A 16,169-nucleotide genomic window follows, 5' to 3' on the forward strand; every position below is an offset into this window, starting at 1 on the left:
GGCAGGGCAGGGGCTGGGGCTGGGGCTGGGCAGGGCAGGGCAGGGCAGGGCAGGGCAGGGGCTGGGGCTGGGGCTGGGCAGGGCAGGGCAGGGCAGGGCTGGGCAGGGCTGGGCAGGGCAGGGCAGGCCTGTTGCAGGGCGCAGGGAGGAGCTGCTGCCTGGGCACAGCCGCGGCCGCGGCTCACAGCTCGGAGCTGCTTTGTGCTCTGCTCAGCCAAGGCCAGCGAGCAGCTGGTGCCCTCTCCTGGAGCAGGCCTGGGATCGCTGGAGCCAGCCAAGCACTCCAGCACCCGCGCCCGGGGCCGGCCCCCAGGGGCAGCATCCGGGCGGGGAGTGCAGGAGGGAAAGCTGCTGCTGCCTGCTGCTCAGTCAGTGCAAAGTGTCACCTGCAGGCCATGGTGACCCTCCCTCGGGAAGCCATCACAGGATCACAGACCACAGGGTGTTAGGGGTTGGAAGGGACCCCTGGAGATCCCCAAGTCCAACCCCCTGCCAGAGCAGGAGCAGAGAACCCAGCACAGGTCACACAGAGCACACCCAGCTGGGGCTGGAAAGGCTCCAGAGAAGGAGACTCCACAACCTCTCTGGGCAGCCTGCTCCAGGGCTCTGTGACCTCACAGTGCAGAAGTTCCTCCTCCTGGTGAGGTGGAACCTCCTGTGCTGCAGTTTGTATCCACTGCCCCTTGTCATACAGAATCCCAGACCCCTGGAGCTCAACCAGTCCAAGCTGCTGCTAAAGCACAGAACCCAGCACAGGTCACACAGGAGCACACCCAGCTGGGGCTGGAAAGGCTCCAGAGCAGGAGACTCCACAACCTCTCTGGGCAGCTGAGGTTGGAAGAGACCTTTGAGATCAGCAAGTCCAGCTGCTGGCCTAGGGCTCCCAATCTCAGCCCACTGCTTCTCAGCCACCAAACCACATCCCTCAGGCTTTTGAATCCCTGCAGGGGGCATGGTGACAGCACTGCAAGAAAGCAGAGATCTGACAGCAGTTGTAACTGCTGGCTTGTCCCCAGCTGGAACACTGAGCCCACCACACAAACCCTCCTCACTGCCTTTGCTCATGGACAAGCAGCTGAACAGGAGCCAGCAGTGTGCCCAGGGGGCCAAGAGAGCCAAAGGCCTCCTGGCTGGGATCAGCAATGCTGAGTCCAGCAGCAGGGAGGGGATTGTCCCCTGGGGCTCAGCTCTGGGGAGGCCACACCTGGAGCACTGCATTCAGCTCTGGGCACCTCAGTCCAAGAGAGCTGTGGAGGTGCTGGAGCCAGGGCAGAGGAGGGCAAGGAAGCTGGGAAGGGCCTGGAGAAGAAATCTGCTGGAGAGCAACTGAAGGAGCTGGGGATGGTTGGTGTGAAACAGAGGAGGCTGAGGGGAGGCCTCCTGGCTGTCTACAGCTACCTGCAAGGAGGTTGTGGAGAGGCTGCTGCTGGTCTCTTCTCCCAGGTAATTAGTGCCAGAACAAGAGGGAATGGCCTCAGGCTGCCACTGGGGAGGTTTAGACTGGACAGCAGGAAGAATTTGTTCCCAGCAAGAGTGGTCAGGGGTTGGAATGTGCTGCCCAGGCAGGTGGTGGAGTCACCAACCCTGGATGTGTTTCAAGGTGGTTTGGATGTGGTGCTCAGGGCTATGGTTTAGGGGTGAGCCTTGCAGAGCAGGGTTCTGGGTTGGACTTGGTGATCCTGAGGGTCTGTTCCAGGCTGAATGTTTCTGTGACTGTGAAAGGAAGTAACACATGGTGGGGGGAGAAAAGAGAAACAATCCAAAGCCTCTTTGCTAAAAGGGGGGAAAACCACAGCAAACCCACAAAAAAATTGCCCAGAGCTCCCCAGAGAGGACTGAAGAGCACAGTCCTGGGAACAGCCAGCTCCCAGTCCAGGGAACACCACTAAGCTGATGTGAGGAGCACCATGGCAGAACCACAATCAATAGCTAAAGGAGGCACAGAGAGAGAGGGAGCTAGAACCAGCCCTGAGCAACTCCTTCTTACCAGGAGTCTACCAGGATGCTTCCCAGGCCAGCCCCCAGCAGGGTGCCCAGGCCTGAGGTCCCAGCCCTGCTCTAGAAGTGTTTCTGGCAATGGAAGCAACCATGGCCATGGGCAGCCAGCCAGAGGGCTCAGAACCTGCTAGCTGAGCAAGGTTGTGGGGACAAGAGAGGCTGTGTCCCCAGCAGGGGATTCTGCCCTCTGCTGTGCTCTGCTCAGACCCCCCTGCAGTGCTGGGGCAGCTCTGGAGCCCTCAGCACAGACAGGGACCTGGTGGAGCAGAGCCAGGGGAGGCCACAGCAGTGCTGGCAGGGCTGGAAGCCCTCTGCTGGGAGCCAGGCTGGGAGTTGGGCTTGGGCAGCCTGCAGGGAGAAGGCTCCAGGGAGACCTTGTGGTGGCCTTTGAGTGCTTCAAGAGGGATCAGAGAGCTGGGGGCAGTCTCTGAGCAGGGCCTGATGGGACAGGACAAGGGGGGATGGTTTGAACTGAAAGAGGGAGACTCAGACTGAAGATGAAGAAGAAATGTTTGCCCCTGAGGGTGGTGAGAGCCTGGCCCAGGAGGCTCCATCCCTAGAGCCATGGCCAGTCAAGTTGGTTGTGGCTCTGAGCAACCTGCTCTAGCTGCTGGCTGCAGGGATGAGCTTTAAAGGTGCCTTGCAGCCTGTGGTCCCATGCCCTGGATTCAGGCACACAGAGACAGCTGCAGCAGCCCTGCCAGGCCTGCCCACGGCTCCCAGAGGCACTGCCACCTGCCACTCCCTCTGCCTCTGGGGAGCTTTGACTTTCCCAGGCAGACTGTGGAGCTGCAGCATCAGGGAACTGCCAAAGGCTTCAGCAAAGCTCTGGAGCTGAGCTTGTCCCCATTCTCCAGGAACAAAGCACACTCACCACGGAATGCTCTGAGCAGCCTCCAAGGTCCTGCAGAGCCTTGAGAGCTGTGGGAGGTTGATGAGGAAAGCCAAGGAAAGGAGACAGTGAATCACAGAATGGTGGGGTTGGAAGGGACCTCCAAAGCTCACCCAGTCCAACCCCCTGCACTCAGCAGGGACATCCTCCACTAGATCAGGTTGCCCAGAGCCCTGTCCAGCCTCACCTTGAGTATCTCCAGGGCTGGGGTCTCAGCCACCTCCCTGGGCAGCCTGCTGCAGTGTTCCAGCAGCCTCCTGCTGCAGAACTTGTTCCTCACATCCAATCTCAATCTGCTCTGCTCTCATTGCCCTCTGATGGTGCAGAACTTGCTCCTAACAAGTCAGATGCACTTTGTAATGTTGGTAGGAATGACCAAAGCATAACTTCAAAACTGTCTTTAATCTGTGAGCCCTGGAGCAGGCTGCCCAGATGGGTGGTGGAGACTCCTTCTCTGGAGAGATTCCACAGTCTCACAGTATCACTAAGGTTGGAAGAGACCCCAAGGAGTCCAACCTGTCCCAACAGACCTCACAACTAGCCCATGGCACCAAGTGCCACATCCAATCCCCTCTTGAACACCTCCAGGGACGGTGACTCCACCACCTCCCTGGGCAGCACATCCCAATGACGAACGACTCAGTGAAGAACTTTCTCCTCACCTCGAGCCTAAACCTCCCCTGGCACAGCTTGAGACTGTGTCCTCTTGTTCTGGTGCTGCTTGCCTGGGAGAAGAGACCAACCCCCTCCTGGCCACTGTGATCCTGGGCAAGCTGCTGTGGGTGCCCTGCTCTGGCAGGGGTTTGGACTGGCTGAGCTCCACAGGTCTGGGAGTCTGTAGGCCAAGGGGCAGTGGATGGAAACTCCAGCACAGGAGGTTCCACCTCACCAGGAGGAGGAACTTCTGCACTGTGAGGTCCCAGAGCCCTGGAGCAGGCTGCCCAGAGAGGTTGTGGAGTCTCCTTCTCTGGAGCCTTTCCAGCCCCAGCTGGATGTGTTCCTGTGTGACCTGTGCTGGGTTCTCTGCTCCTGCTCTGGCAGAGGGGTTGGGCTCGAGGATCTCCAGGGGTCCCTTCCCACCCCTAGCATCCTGTGAGCCTGTGAGAGCAGAGCAAGGCACAAAGGCTGCAGGGGGAAGCAGGCAGAGGGAGGCCAGCAGCTGCCAGCTTACCTGTCCAGGGCTGCAGCTTGCTCGTAGGAACGTTTGGCGTTCTCAGCGTCGTCCAGGTTGGTCAGAGCCACTGCACCAAAGCACAACACACACACCTGGCTTGCTGCTGCACAAGGGCATCCCTGGCAGGCTGGGTCTGAGTGCTGGTGGGGCTGCAGGCACTGCTGCTTCTGTCTTGCTCCATCCCAGACAGGCCCAGTGCTGGAAATCCACAGCCACTGCTCAGGCAACCCAAACTCCTAGGTGAAGGGAGGCTTCCCCAGTGTTCAACCTGCAGCTGACTGCAGCTGAACCTTCCTCTTCACCACAGCCTCTTTGTGCCTCTCAGTGAGCTGCTCAGTGCAGCCTTCATCTGATTTCTGTCTACTTCTGCCTCCAAAACCAGAGTCATCGAATCATTTGGGTTGGAAAAGCCCTTTCAGATCATCCACTCCAACCTTTCCAATCTCTAATCCTCTTCTAATCTCCAACCTAAACTTGCCCTGGTGCCACTTAGAATCATAGAATTAGAATCACAGAATGTCAGGGCTGGAAGGGACCCCAAGGCCCAGCCAGCCCCAACCCCCTGCCATGGGCAGGGACACCTCACACCACAGCAGGTTGCTCACAGCCACCTCCAGCCTGGCTGCAAACACCTCCAGGCAGGAGGCTTCCACCACCTCCCTGGGCAGCCTGTGCCAGGCTCTCACCACCCTCCTGGGCAACAACTTCTTCCTCACAGCCAATCTCAATCTCCCCACTTCCAGTGCTGCTCCATCCCCCCCAGTCCTATCCCTCCCTGACACCCTCCAAAGTCCCTCCCCAGCTTTCTTGCAGCCCCCTGCAGATCCTGGAAGGCCACCAGAAGGTCTCCTGGGAGCCTTCTCTTCTCCAGCCTGCACAGCCCCAACTCCCTCAGGCTGTGCTCACAGCAGAGCAGCTCCAGCCCTCTGCTCCTCCTCCTGGCCCTGCTCTGGACACCTTCCAGCCCCTCCAGAGCCTTCCTGGCACAGAGGCTCCAGAGCTGGCCCCAGAGCTCCAGCTGTGGTCTCAGCAGAGTGGAGCAGAGGGGCAGAATCCCCTCCCTGCCCTGCTGGCCACACTTCTCTTGCTGCAGCCCAGGCTCTGCTTGGCTCTCTGGGCTGCAAGTGCTCCCTGCTGGCTCCTGCTGAGCTTCTCCTCCCCCAGCACCCCCAAGGCCTTTCCTTCAGGGCTGCTCTCCAGCCAGTCCCTGCCCAGCCTATAGCAGTGCCTGGGATTGCCCTGACCCAGCTGCAGGACCTTGAGGCCATTTCCTCTTGTGCTATCAGTTGTTCCAAGGGAGAAGAGACCAGCCCCCAGATGCTGCATGCCCCCCTGGGTGCACACAGCTGCATACCTGCAAGCAGCATGTAGAGCTCTCCCATCCTGGGCTTGAAGCTGATGGCAGCACTCAGGAAGTGGAAAGCTGAGGCATACTGCTGCATGGTGAGGTGGACCAAGCCCAGGTTGTACAAGATCTTCCAGTCAAAGGGAGCCAGGTAGTTTGCCCTCTTCAGGCAACTGATGGCCTTCAAGGAAGGAACAGATGTGCTGTAACACAGCCCACCCACCAGAGCAGCCCAGGTGGCCAAGAAGGCCAATGGCATCCTGGCCTGCATCAGGCATAGTGTGGCCAGCAGGAGCCACTACCCTCTAACAGATCAGCTCCTGCCCCCAGCTTGGTGTCCTCTGCAAATTGACTGCTGATGGACTCCATCCCCTCCTCCAGATCCTCAATAAAGATATTGACCAGGCTGGGGCCCAGCACTGATCCCTGTTTACAAAGGGTTGCAGGTCTTGTGGGAATGAAATAACACAGATGACACTTTCTGGTCTAGCCCTGGACCTTCCTGGTCCTCCTGCCAGGTCCTCAGCTCTGTGGCTCTTAAAGGCATCCAGCCTTAGCCCCACGACACCACCCTATGAATCTAGGAGCCATGGTTCTTGCAGCAGGCTCCAGCTGGCAGAGGAAAGGGAGTCAGACACTCACTGCCACGTATTTCTTCTTCCCATAGAAGCACATCCCAATGTTGTTCCACAGCGGGGGGCTCTCGGGCACCGCGCCGGCCACGGCCTTGTACTTGGAGAGGGCAACCTCGAAGTCTCCGTGGGCCTGCATCATGCTGCCAGCTGCCAAGGTAGCCTTGGAGAGAAGAGAAGGGTGGCCAGGTGAGGACCTGTGCCCCCCAGGCACAGCACCAAGATAATGGGATAGCATAGAACAGCACAGAATAGCATAGAATAGCATAGAACAGAATAGAATTCACCAGGTTGGAAAAGACCTCAGAGATCACCAAGTCCAACCTCTCGCCCAGCACCATCTGAGCAACTCAGCCATGGCACCAAGGGCCTCAGCCAGGCTTCTCTTAAACACCTCCAGGGATGGGGACTCCACCACCTCCCTGGGCAGCACATCCCAATGGCCAAACTCTCCCTCTGGGAAGAATTTCTTCCTCATCTCCAGCCTAAACCTCGAATCTTGTCCCAGCATGTGGATGAGTTCCCCTCCTTCAGGAGGCAGACAGAAGCCAAGGCATTAGCCAGGCCAGCAGGCACCCAGCGCAGGCAGTGCTGGTGCAGACACCAAGGATGGCATCATTCTAGCGTCATGCTTTGTATAGGCTGGAGCCAGTTGTCTATGAGAGTGCCCACTGGTCAAACCCAGCCTTGAGGAACCAAGCCTCGAGGCTTGGTGCCATGGGTTAGTTGTTTAGGTGGTGTTGGACTGGTTGATGGGTTGGATGTGATGATCTTGAAGGTCTCTTCCAACCTGGTTTATTCTATGTATTCTATAAGTGTCACCCCAGTTGGCAAACAAGTTGCCCCCTCTTCCACTTTGTCTCTGTGCTTGCTCGAGAGAGCAGCTCTCGAGCCGCAGCCTCTGCCACTGAGCTGATTGTTGTTAGCTTCTGCCATACCTGCACGATACTGAAAGCCTCTGCATGGTGAGAAGCAGTTGGAGAATCATCTCCACAGAGGAGGACCTTCGCTGAGCCCGAGGAGCCCAGCGTCGCCACAGCCAGCCGTACCGACCGGGAGAGCCCACCGTGCCCCCGGAGGAGCCACCGTGCCCCCAGAGGAGCCACCGTGCCACCGGAGGAGCCCACCGTGCCCCCGGAGGAGCCACCGTGCCCCCGGAGGAGCCCACCGTGCCCCTGGAGGAGCCCACCGTGCCCCCGGAGGAGCCACCGTGCCCCCAGAGGAGCCACCGTGCCCCCGGAGGAGCCCACCGTGCCCCCAGAGGAGCCACCGTGCCCCCGGAGGAGCCCACCGTGCCCCCGGAGGAGCCACCGTGCCACCGGAGGAGCCCACCGTGCCCCCGGAGGAGCCACCGTGCCCCCAGAGGAGCCACCGTGCCCCCGGAGGAGCCACCGTGCCACCGGAGGAGCCCACCGTGCCCCCGGAGGAGCCACCGTGCCCCCAGAGGAGCCACCGTGCCCCCGGAGGAGCCACCGTGCCCCCGGAGGAGCCACCGTGCCCCCAGAGGAGCCACCGTGCCCCCGGAGGAGCCCACCGTGCCCCCGGAGGAGCCACCGTGCCCCCGGAGGAGCCCACCGTGCCCCCGGAGGAGCCACCGTGCCCCCGGAGGAGCCCACCGTGCCCCCGGAGGACTGGACCAACCCCCGAGGGTAAGACCTGCCCAGCTGCCGGGGAGAAGGGACTTGATCGAGACCGAGTCCACAGATGCCCAGCCCCGCCGTAGCGGGAGAGGAGCCGCCGCGTGTGCCGCTCTGAGCCCTGTGACGCTCGGGGAAGACCAAAGCACTGTTCGTGCCTACACTGCACCGATCCCGGCACCGCTCCGAGCGTCCTGCTGTTCCTTTAAGCTCAGCAAACGAGAAGCTGCCGCGTAACGCACCGGCAAGCGCCGCGCCGCCCTGCCGTGCCGGCCGACTCCTGCGGGCCGACCCCACGGGCCGACCCCGACCAGGACCGATCCCTGTCGTCTGGAGGGAATCCACCGAGTCCTGAAGGGAACCTGCTTCTGAGCTAAGCCCAGGTTCCATCATTCCCTCTCCACTGCTGCAGAGAGGAGACAATAACCCAGCGCCGCCAACCAACTCGACCGGGAACCAGCCCAGCGACAGTCTCACAGTCTCAGAGTATCACCAAGGTTGGAAGAGACCCCAAGGATCATCAAGTCCAACCTGTCTCCACAGACCTCATGACTAGACCATGGCACCAAGTGCCACATCCTATCCCCTCTTGAACACCTCCAGGGATGGGAACTCCACCACCTCCCTGGGCAGCACATCCCAGTGACGAACGACTCGCTCGGTGAAGAACTTTCTCCTCACCTCCAGCCTAAACTTCCCCTGGCACAGCTGCAGACTGTGTCCTCTTGTTCTGGGGCTGCTTGCCTGGGAGAAGAGACCAACCCCCAGCTGGCTCCAAGCTCCCTGCAGGGAGTTGCAGAGAGCAAGAAGGTCTCCCCTGAGCCTCCTCTTCTGCAGGCTAAGCAAGCCCAGCTCCCTCAGCCTCTCCTGCCAGGGCTGTGCTCCAGACCCCTCCCCAGCCTCCTTGCCCTTCTCTGGACACCTTCAAGTCTCTCAATGTCCTTCTGAAACTGAGGGGCCCAGAACTGGACACAGGACTCAAGGTGTGGCCTAACCAATGCCGAGTCCAGGGGCACAATGACCTCCTGCTGGCCACACTGTTCCTAATGCAGGCCAGTCGCCTGCTGGACCTCCACCTTGCTACAAACAACAGCCACGGAGTATCCCCCACGTGCTGTCCATCCCCTGGCACTCAGTTCAAAGCACCCACGTCCAGCAGAGCAACCTCTGACGCAGAGAGATTATAGCAGTGCTGTGCAGCGCCGGGAGCCGCCCGCGTCCCGCCGAGTCGCCGTCTAGTGGCCAAGCGGCGGAACTGCACCCTGCGTTACATGAACATGCAGATCAGTGAAGCTCTGATCGTAACACTAAGCCACTTGTGGAATGCATTTCACGGAGGGGCACTGGAGCATGCAGATAAGCTGGTGGTTCATTGGTTAGTACTAGTTTGATAATTAAGAAAATATTTTCAGAATTCATATTTCATGCTCATAAATTTAATAACCTCTTCACAACACCTCCCCTGGCACAGCTTGAGACTGTGTCCTCTTGTTCTGGGGCTGCTTGCCTGCCTGGGAGAAGAACCCAACCCCCAGCTGGCTACAACCTCCCTGCAGGCTCCCCTGAGCCTCCTCTCCTGCAGGCTAAGCAAGCCCAGCTCCCTCAGCCTCTCCTCACAGGGCTGAGCTCCAGACCTCTCACATCCTTACCTCCCAGCAGACAGGACAAAAAAGGCAGAGGGAAACTCAGGATGCCTAAAAAAGGGAAGCAGCTTCACCATCAGGAAGGAAAGCCAGATGCCAGGCTCAGCTTCCCAAGCCAGAGCCCAGGAAAATGAAGCAGTGTCTAGAAGCCCTTTCCTTCCAAAGGAAATTCCAGTTGTTAATCCCACCTGGCTCTGCTGCTGCAGGTTAAAGACCAAAGGGATCAATTTCACCCCCAAGTGCTGCCTCCTCCCTTGGCCCTGCCTCCACACATCCCCAAAATGGTAGAGGTTGGAAGGGACCTCTGAAGATCATGAAGTCCAACCCCCCTGCCAGAGCAGCCCACCCAGAGAAGAGCCCCAGAGAGGGACTTCAGAGAAAGCTTTCTGGGAATCCTCCTTTCCAGCCTCTCCAGGATGAGACCAGGATGGCATAGCCCTGATGCTGGAAGGAGCTTTAAGAGCTCACAGAATCACAGAGTGCCAGGGGCTGGAAGGGAGCTCCAAAGCTCATCCAGTCCAAGCCCCCTGCCAGGGCAGGAGCACCCAGGGCAGGTCACACAGGAACACAGCCAGGTGGGGTTGGAATAGCTCCAGAGAGGGAGACTCCACAGCCCCCCTGGGCAGCCTGTGCCAGGGCTCTGTCACCCTCACAGGGGAAAAATTCTTCCTCCTGTTTCCATGGAGCTTCCTCTGCCTCAGCTTCCACCTCTGCCCCTTGGGCTGGCATTGGGCATCCCCCAGCAGAGCCTGGCTCCAGCCTCTGGGCACTCACCCTGCACAGCTTCAGCACCAGCAATGAGGTCACCCTCAGGCTCCTCCTCTCCAAGCTCCAGAGCCTCAGCTCCCTCAGGCTCTCCTCATGAGGAAGATCTTCCACTGCCTTCCTCATCTTTGTGGCTCTGTGCTGGACTCTCTCAAGCAGTTCCCTGAGGTCCTTCCTGAACTGAGGGGCCCAGAACTGGACACAAGATTCCAGCTGTGGCCTCAGCAGGGCAGAGCAGAGGGGGAGGAGAACCTCTCTGACCTACTCCCCACAGCCCTTCTCATCCACCCCAGGATGCCCTTGGCCTTCTTGGCCACCAGAGCTCATTGCTGGCTCACGGTCAACCTCCCACCCACCAGGACCCCAAGGTCCTTTTCCCCTTCCCTGCTCTCCAGCAGCTCAGTGCCCAACCTCTCCTGCTCCATGGGGTTGTTCTTTCCCAGGTGCAAGACTCTGCCCTTGCCCTTGTTGAATTTGCTTCCATCTCTCCCTGCCCAGCTCTCAGCCTGCCCAGGCCTGGCTGGAAGGCAGCACAGCTCTCCTCCAGCCATCAGCATTGAGCTGCTCCCTTTCCACTCCTCAGCATACCTTGTAGTTGCCTGGGTCGTAGGTCAGGGCATTCCCAAGGTGTTCAAAGGCCCTCTGATAATCCCCAAGCTGGGAAAAAGAAGCAAACAAGGATCAGCAACTCAGCATCAGGGAGGGTGGGAAGCAGGGCTGGGGGGGGTCAGGAGCAGCCCCAGACTGCCTGGTTCAGGTGTAACAAATGTTCAGAGCAGTGAATTTCCCCCTGCTGCCATCCCACACAGCTGCTCTTGCTAGCTGAGCTGGAAGATGCAGCCTGAAGCTGTGGCTTGCTGGCCTGGGTTTGCTGTGCTGACCAAAGCAAACATTTCCATGCACTTGGGACTCTTCCTTTTGCCCCACAGGAGCAAGCTCTGAGCTGACAGTCAGAGAATCACAGAATGGTCTGGGTTGGAAGGGAAGTCCAAAGCTCACCCAGTCCAACCCCCCCTGCACTCAGCAGGGACAGCCTCAGCCAGATCAGGTTGCCCTGACCCCAGCCAGCCTCACCTTGAGTACCTCCAGGGATGGAGGCTCAGCCACCTCCCTGGGCAACCTGCTGCAGTGTTCCAGCAGCCTCCTGGTGCAGAACTTGTTCCTCACATCCAATCTCAATCTGCTCTGCTCTGGTTTGAAGCCATTGCCCCTGGTCCTGTCCCTGCAGGCCTTGGAAAACAGTCTCTCTGCAGGAGCCCCCTTCAGGTCCTGGCAGGCTGCTCTGAGGTCTCCCTGGAACCTTCTCTTCTTCAGGCTGAACTCCCCCTGCTCCCTCAGACTGTCCTCACAGAAGAGGTTTCTCCAGAACTCTGATCATCCTTGTGGCCTCCACTGGACCCTCAGCATCAGGTCCATGTCCTTCCTGTGTTGAGGGCTCCAGAGCTGGATGCAATACTCCACATGAGGTCTCACCAGGAGCCTCTCCTGCCAGGGCTGTGCTCCAGACCCCTCCCCAGCCTCCTTGCCCTTCTCTGGACACCTTCAAGTCTCTCAATGGCCTTCTGAAACTGAGGAGCCCAGAGCTGGACACAGGACTCCAGGGGTGGCCTAAGCAGTGCTGAGCCCAGGGCACAATGACCTCCCTGCTGCTGCTGGCCACACTCTGCCTGCTGCAGGCCAGGATGCCCTTGGCCTTCTTGGCCCGCTGGGCACACTGCTGGCTCCTGTTCAGCTGCTGTCCACCAGTACCCCCAGGTCCCTCTCTGCCTGGCTGCTCTCAGCCACTCTGTCCCCAGCCTGCAGCACTGCCTGGGGTTGGTGTGGCCAAAGTGCAGCCCCTGGCACTTGGCTGTGTTCAATCTCCTGCCCTTGGCCTCTGCCCATCTGTGCAGCCTGGCAAGGTCCCTCTGCAGAGCTCTGCTGCTCTCTGACAGCTCAACTCCTGCCCCCAGCTTGGTGTCCTCTGCACATCTCCTGCTGCTGGACTCCATCCCCTCCTCCAGATCATCAATCAAGATATTGAGCAGGCTGGGGCCCAGCACTGCTCCCTGGGGCACACCACTGGTGCCTGGCTGCCAGCTGGCTGTGGCACCATTCACCACCACTCCCTGGGCTTGGCCTCCTCCTTCCTACCTGTGGAGCAATCAGCTCCTCCTTCCCTCACACCCTCCAGCCCCAAGTGCTGAGTTTGCCTTTGTTATTTCAGGGGCTCTCCATTTTCTCCTCTGCTGCCCCTGGATCAGGAAGCCTTTCACTGCTGCCTTTGTTGGAGGGTAACTTACCTCACAGTCACTGCCTCCCTGCCACTGCCTCAATACTACTGCATCACAGCCACTGCCTCACAGTCACTGCCTCACTACCACTGCCTCACAACCACTGCATCACAACCAATGATTCACAGTCACTGCCACACAACCACTGCATCACAGCCACTGCCTCACAGCCACTGCCTCACAGTCACTGCCTCACAATCACTGCCTCACAACCACTGCCATCACAACGAATGATTCACAGTCACTGCCACACAACCACTGCCTCACAACCACTGCCTCACAGTCACTGCCTCACAACCACCGCATCACAACCAATGATTCACAGTCACTGCCACACAACCACTGCCTCACAACCACTGCATCACAGCCACTGCCTCACAGTCACTGCCTCACTGCCTCACAACCACTGCCTCACAACCACTGCATCAAAGTCACTGCCTCAAACTACTGCCTCACAGCCACTGCCTCACAGTCACTGCCTCACAACCACTGCCTCACAGCCACTGCCTCACAGTCACTGCCTCACAACCACTAGATCACAGCCATTGCCTCACAACCACTGCTTCACAGTCACTGCCTCACAACCACTGCAGTCTCACAGTCTCACAGAATCACCAAGGTTGGAAGAGACCTTGAGGATCATCAAGTCCAACCTGTCACCACAGACCTCATGACTAGCCCATGCACCAAGTGCCATGGCACATCCCTCTTGAACACCTCCAGGGATGGGGACTCCACCACCTCCCTGGGCAGCACATCCCAATGACGAACGACTCGCTCGGTGAAGAACTTTCTCCTCACCTCGAGTCTAAACCTCCCCTGGCACAGCTTGAGACTGTGTCCTCTTGTTCTGGTGCTGATTGCCTGGGAGAAGAGACCAAACCCCTCCTGTCTACAACCTCCCTTCAGATAGTTGCAGAGAGCAATATGGTCACCCCTGAGTCTCCTCTTCTCCAGGCTAAGCAACCCCAGCTCCCTCAGCCTCTCCTCACAGGGCTGTGCTCCAGACCTCTGCATCACAGCCACTGCCTCATAACCACTGCCTCACAGCCACTGCCTGACAGCCACTGCCTCACAATCACTGCCTGACAACCACTGCCTGACAGCCACTGCCTCACAGTCACTGCCTGACAACCACTGCCTCACAATCACTGCCTGACAACCACTGCCTGACAGCCACTGCCTCACAGTCACTGCCTCACAGCCACTGCCTGACAGCCACTGCCTCACAGTCACTGCCTCACAGTCTCTGCCTGACAGCCACTGCCTCACAGTCACTGCCTCACAATCACTGCCTGACAACCACTGCCTCACAGTCACTGCCTCACAGTCACTGCCTCACAGTCACTGCCTGACAGCCACTGCCTCACAGTCACTGCCTGACAACCACTGCCTCACAGCCACTGCCTCACAGTCACTGCCTCGCAATCACTGCCTCACAACCACTGCCTCACAGTCACTGCCTCACAGTCACTGCCTCAAACCACTGCCTCACAGTCACTGCCTCACAGTCACTGCCTCACAACCACTGCCTCAGTCACTGCCCCACAACCACTGACTGTCTCAAAACCACTGCCTCAAAACTACTGCCTCACAACTGCTGTCTCACAGTCCCTGCATAACAACCACTGCATCACAGTCACTGCATAACAACCACTGCCTCAAAACTACTGCCTCACAGTCAGTGCCTCACAGTCACCGCCTCACAACCACTGTCTCACAACTACTGCCTCACAGTCACTGCCTCACAACCACTGCCTGGCAAGGTCCCTCTGCAGAGCTCTGCTACCCTCTGACAGCTCAACTCCTGCCCCCAGCTTGGTGTCCTCTGCACATCTCCTGCTGCTGGACTCCATCCCCTCCTCCAGATCATCAATCAAGATATTGAGCAGGCTGGGCCCAGCACTGCTCCCTGGGGCACACCACTGGTGCCTGGCTGCCAGCTGGCTGTGGCACCATTCACCACCACTCCCTGGGCTTGGCCTCCTCCTTCCTACCTGTGGAGCAATCAGCTCCTCCTTCCCTCACACCCTCCAGCCCCAAGTGCTGAGTTTGCCTTTGTTATTTCAGGGGCTCTCCATTTTCTCCTCTGCTGCCCCTGGATCAGGAAGCCTTTCACTGCTGCCTTTGTTGGAGGGTAACTTACCTCACAGTCACTGCCTCCCTGCCACTGCCTCACAACCACTGCATTACAACCAATGCTTCACAGTCACTGCCACACAACCACTGCATAACAATCACTGCATCACAGCCACTGCCTCACAACCACTGCATCACAGCCACTGCATAACAACCACTGCCTCACAGTCACTGCCTCACAGTCACTGCCGCACTACCACTGCATCACAGTCACTGCCTCACAACCACTGCCTCACAACCACTGCCTCAAAATCACTGCCTCAGTCACTGCCTGACAACCACTGCCTCCCGGTCATTGCCTCCCGGTCATTGCCTCACAGTCACTGCCTCACAACCACTGTCTGACGACCACTGCCTCACAGTCACTGCCTCACAGTCACTGCCTGACAACCACTGCCTCACAACCACTGTCTCACAGTCACTGCCTCACAACCACTGTCTGACGACCACTGCCTCACAGTCACTGCCTCACAGTCACTGCCTGACAACCACTGCCTCACAACCACTGTCTCACAGTCACTGCCTCACAGTCACTGCCTCACAGTCACTGCCTGACAACCACTGCCTCACAACCACTGTCTCACAGTCACTGCCTCACAGTCACTGCCTCACAATTACTGCATCACAGCCACTGCCTCACAACTGCTGCCTCACAGTCACTGCATAACAACCACTGCATCACAGTCACTGCCTCACAGTCACTGCCTGGCAAGGTCCCTCTGCAGAGCTCTGCTACCCTCTGACAGCTCAACTCCTGCCCCCAGCTTGTTGTCAGCTGCACCTCTCCTGCTGCTGGACTCCATCCCCTCCTCCAGATCATCAATACAGATATTGAGCAGGCTGGGGCCCAGCACTGCTCCCTGGGGCACACCACTGGTGCCTGGCTGCCAGCTGGCTGTGGCACCATTCACCACCACTCCCTGGGCTTGGCCTCCTCCTTCCTACCTGTGGAGCAATCAGCTCCTCCTTCCCTCACACCCTCCAGCCCCAAGTGCTGAGTTTGCCTTTGTTATTTCAGGGGCTCTCCATTTTCTCCTCTGCTGCCCCTGGATCAGGAAGCCTTTCACTGCTGCCTTTGTTGGAGGGTAACTTGCTAGGCTGCTGCTGCAGAAGGAAGGCAAAGCCTGGTGGTGTTTTGTTAGACTTGGAGGATTTAGAACAGAATTAGGCTGCCTGCCAGCCTGAGTCCCTGCTCTGGCTCAGCTCCAACTTGCTTCTAGCAGCAAAAAGAAGGGAAAACAAAATAACCCCAGAAGATAGAGGGAAACAACTCTGGTGTGGCAAATGTGGTCTGCAGAGAAAAGTGTGCAGGTCAGAGCAGCACTGAATTGCTTGGATTGGAAAAGGCCTCTGAGATCTTCCCCTCCAACCACTCCCTAACTCTTCCAAGGCTGCTGCTAAACCATGGCCCTCAGCACCACCCAGAGAAGTTGTGCAGGCTCCAAGCCTGGAAACCTTCCAAGCCAGGTTGCCTGGGGCTTGGAAACTCCTATTTTAAACCAGCTCCAGGGATGGGGGATTCAAGCACCTCCCTGGGCAGCCTGTGCCACGCTTTGACAACCCTTCCAGTGAAGAAGTTTCTTCCCATGTCCAATCTAAACCTCCCCTGGTGCAACAGTTCCTCTTTTTCCTGGGGAGAAGAGACAGACACCCAAGTCACAGGGAGGTGGA

General features: G+C 58.6%; 1 protein-coding gene across 1 annotated transcript in view; it reads right to left on the minus strand.

The window, feature by feature from the left end:
* The window catches only part of BBS4 (Bardet-Biedl syndrome 4), a 79,638-nt gene that overhangs the window by 4,286 nt on the left and 59,183 nt on the right, over positions 1 to 16,169 (minus strand). The window contains exons 10-13 of the mRNA XM_054168835.1: positions 10,675 to 10,743; positions 6,052 to 6,204; positions 5,419 to 5,590; positions 4,062 to 4,131 (exon numbers count right to left, since the gene is read on the minus strand). Of these exons, the coding sequence (XP_054024810.1) occupies positions 4,062 to 4,131; positions 5,419 to 5,590; positions 6,052 to 6,204; positions 10,675 to 10,743 (464 nt within the window). The remainder of the gene's footprint in view (positions 1 to 4,061; positions 4,132 to 5,418; positions 5,591 to 6,051; positions 6,205 to 10,674; positions 10,744 to 16,169) is intronic.

The sequence above is a fragment of the Dryobates pubescens genome, chromosome 17, assembly GCF_014839835.1.
Source record: "Dryobates pubescens isolate bDryPub1 chromosome 17, bDryPub1.pri, whole genome shotgun sequence".
NCBI lineage: Eukaryota > Metazoa > Chordata > Aves > Piciformes > Picidae > Dryobates > Dryobates pubescens.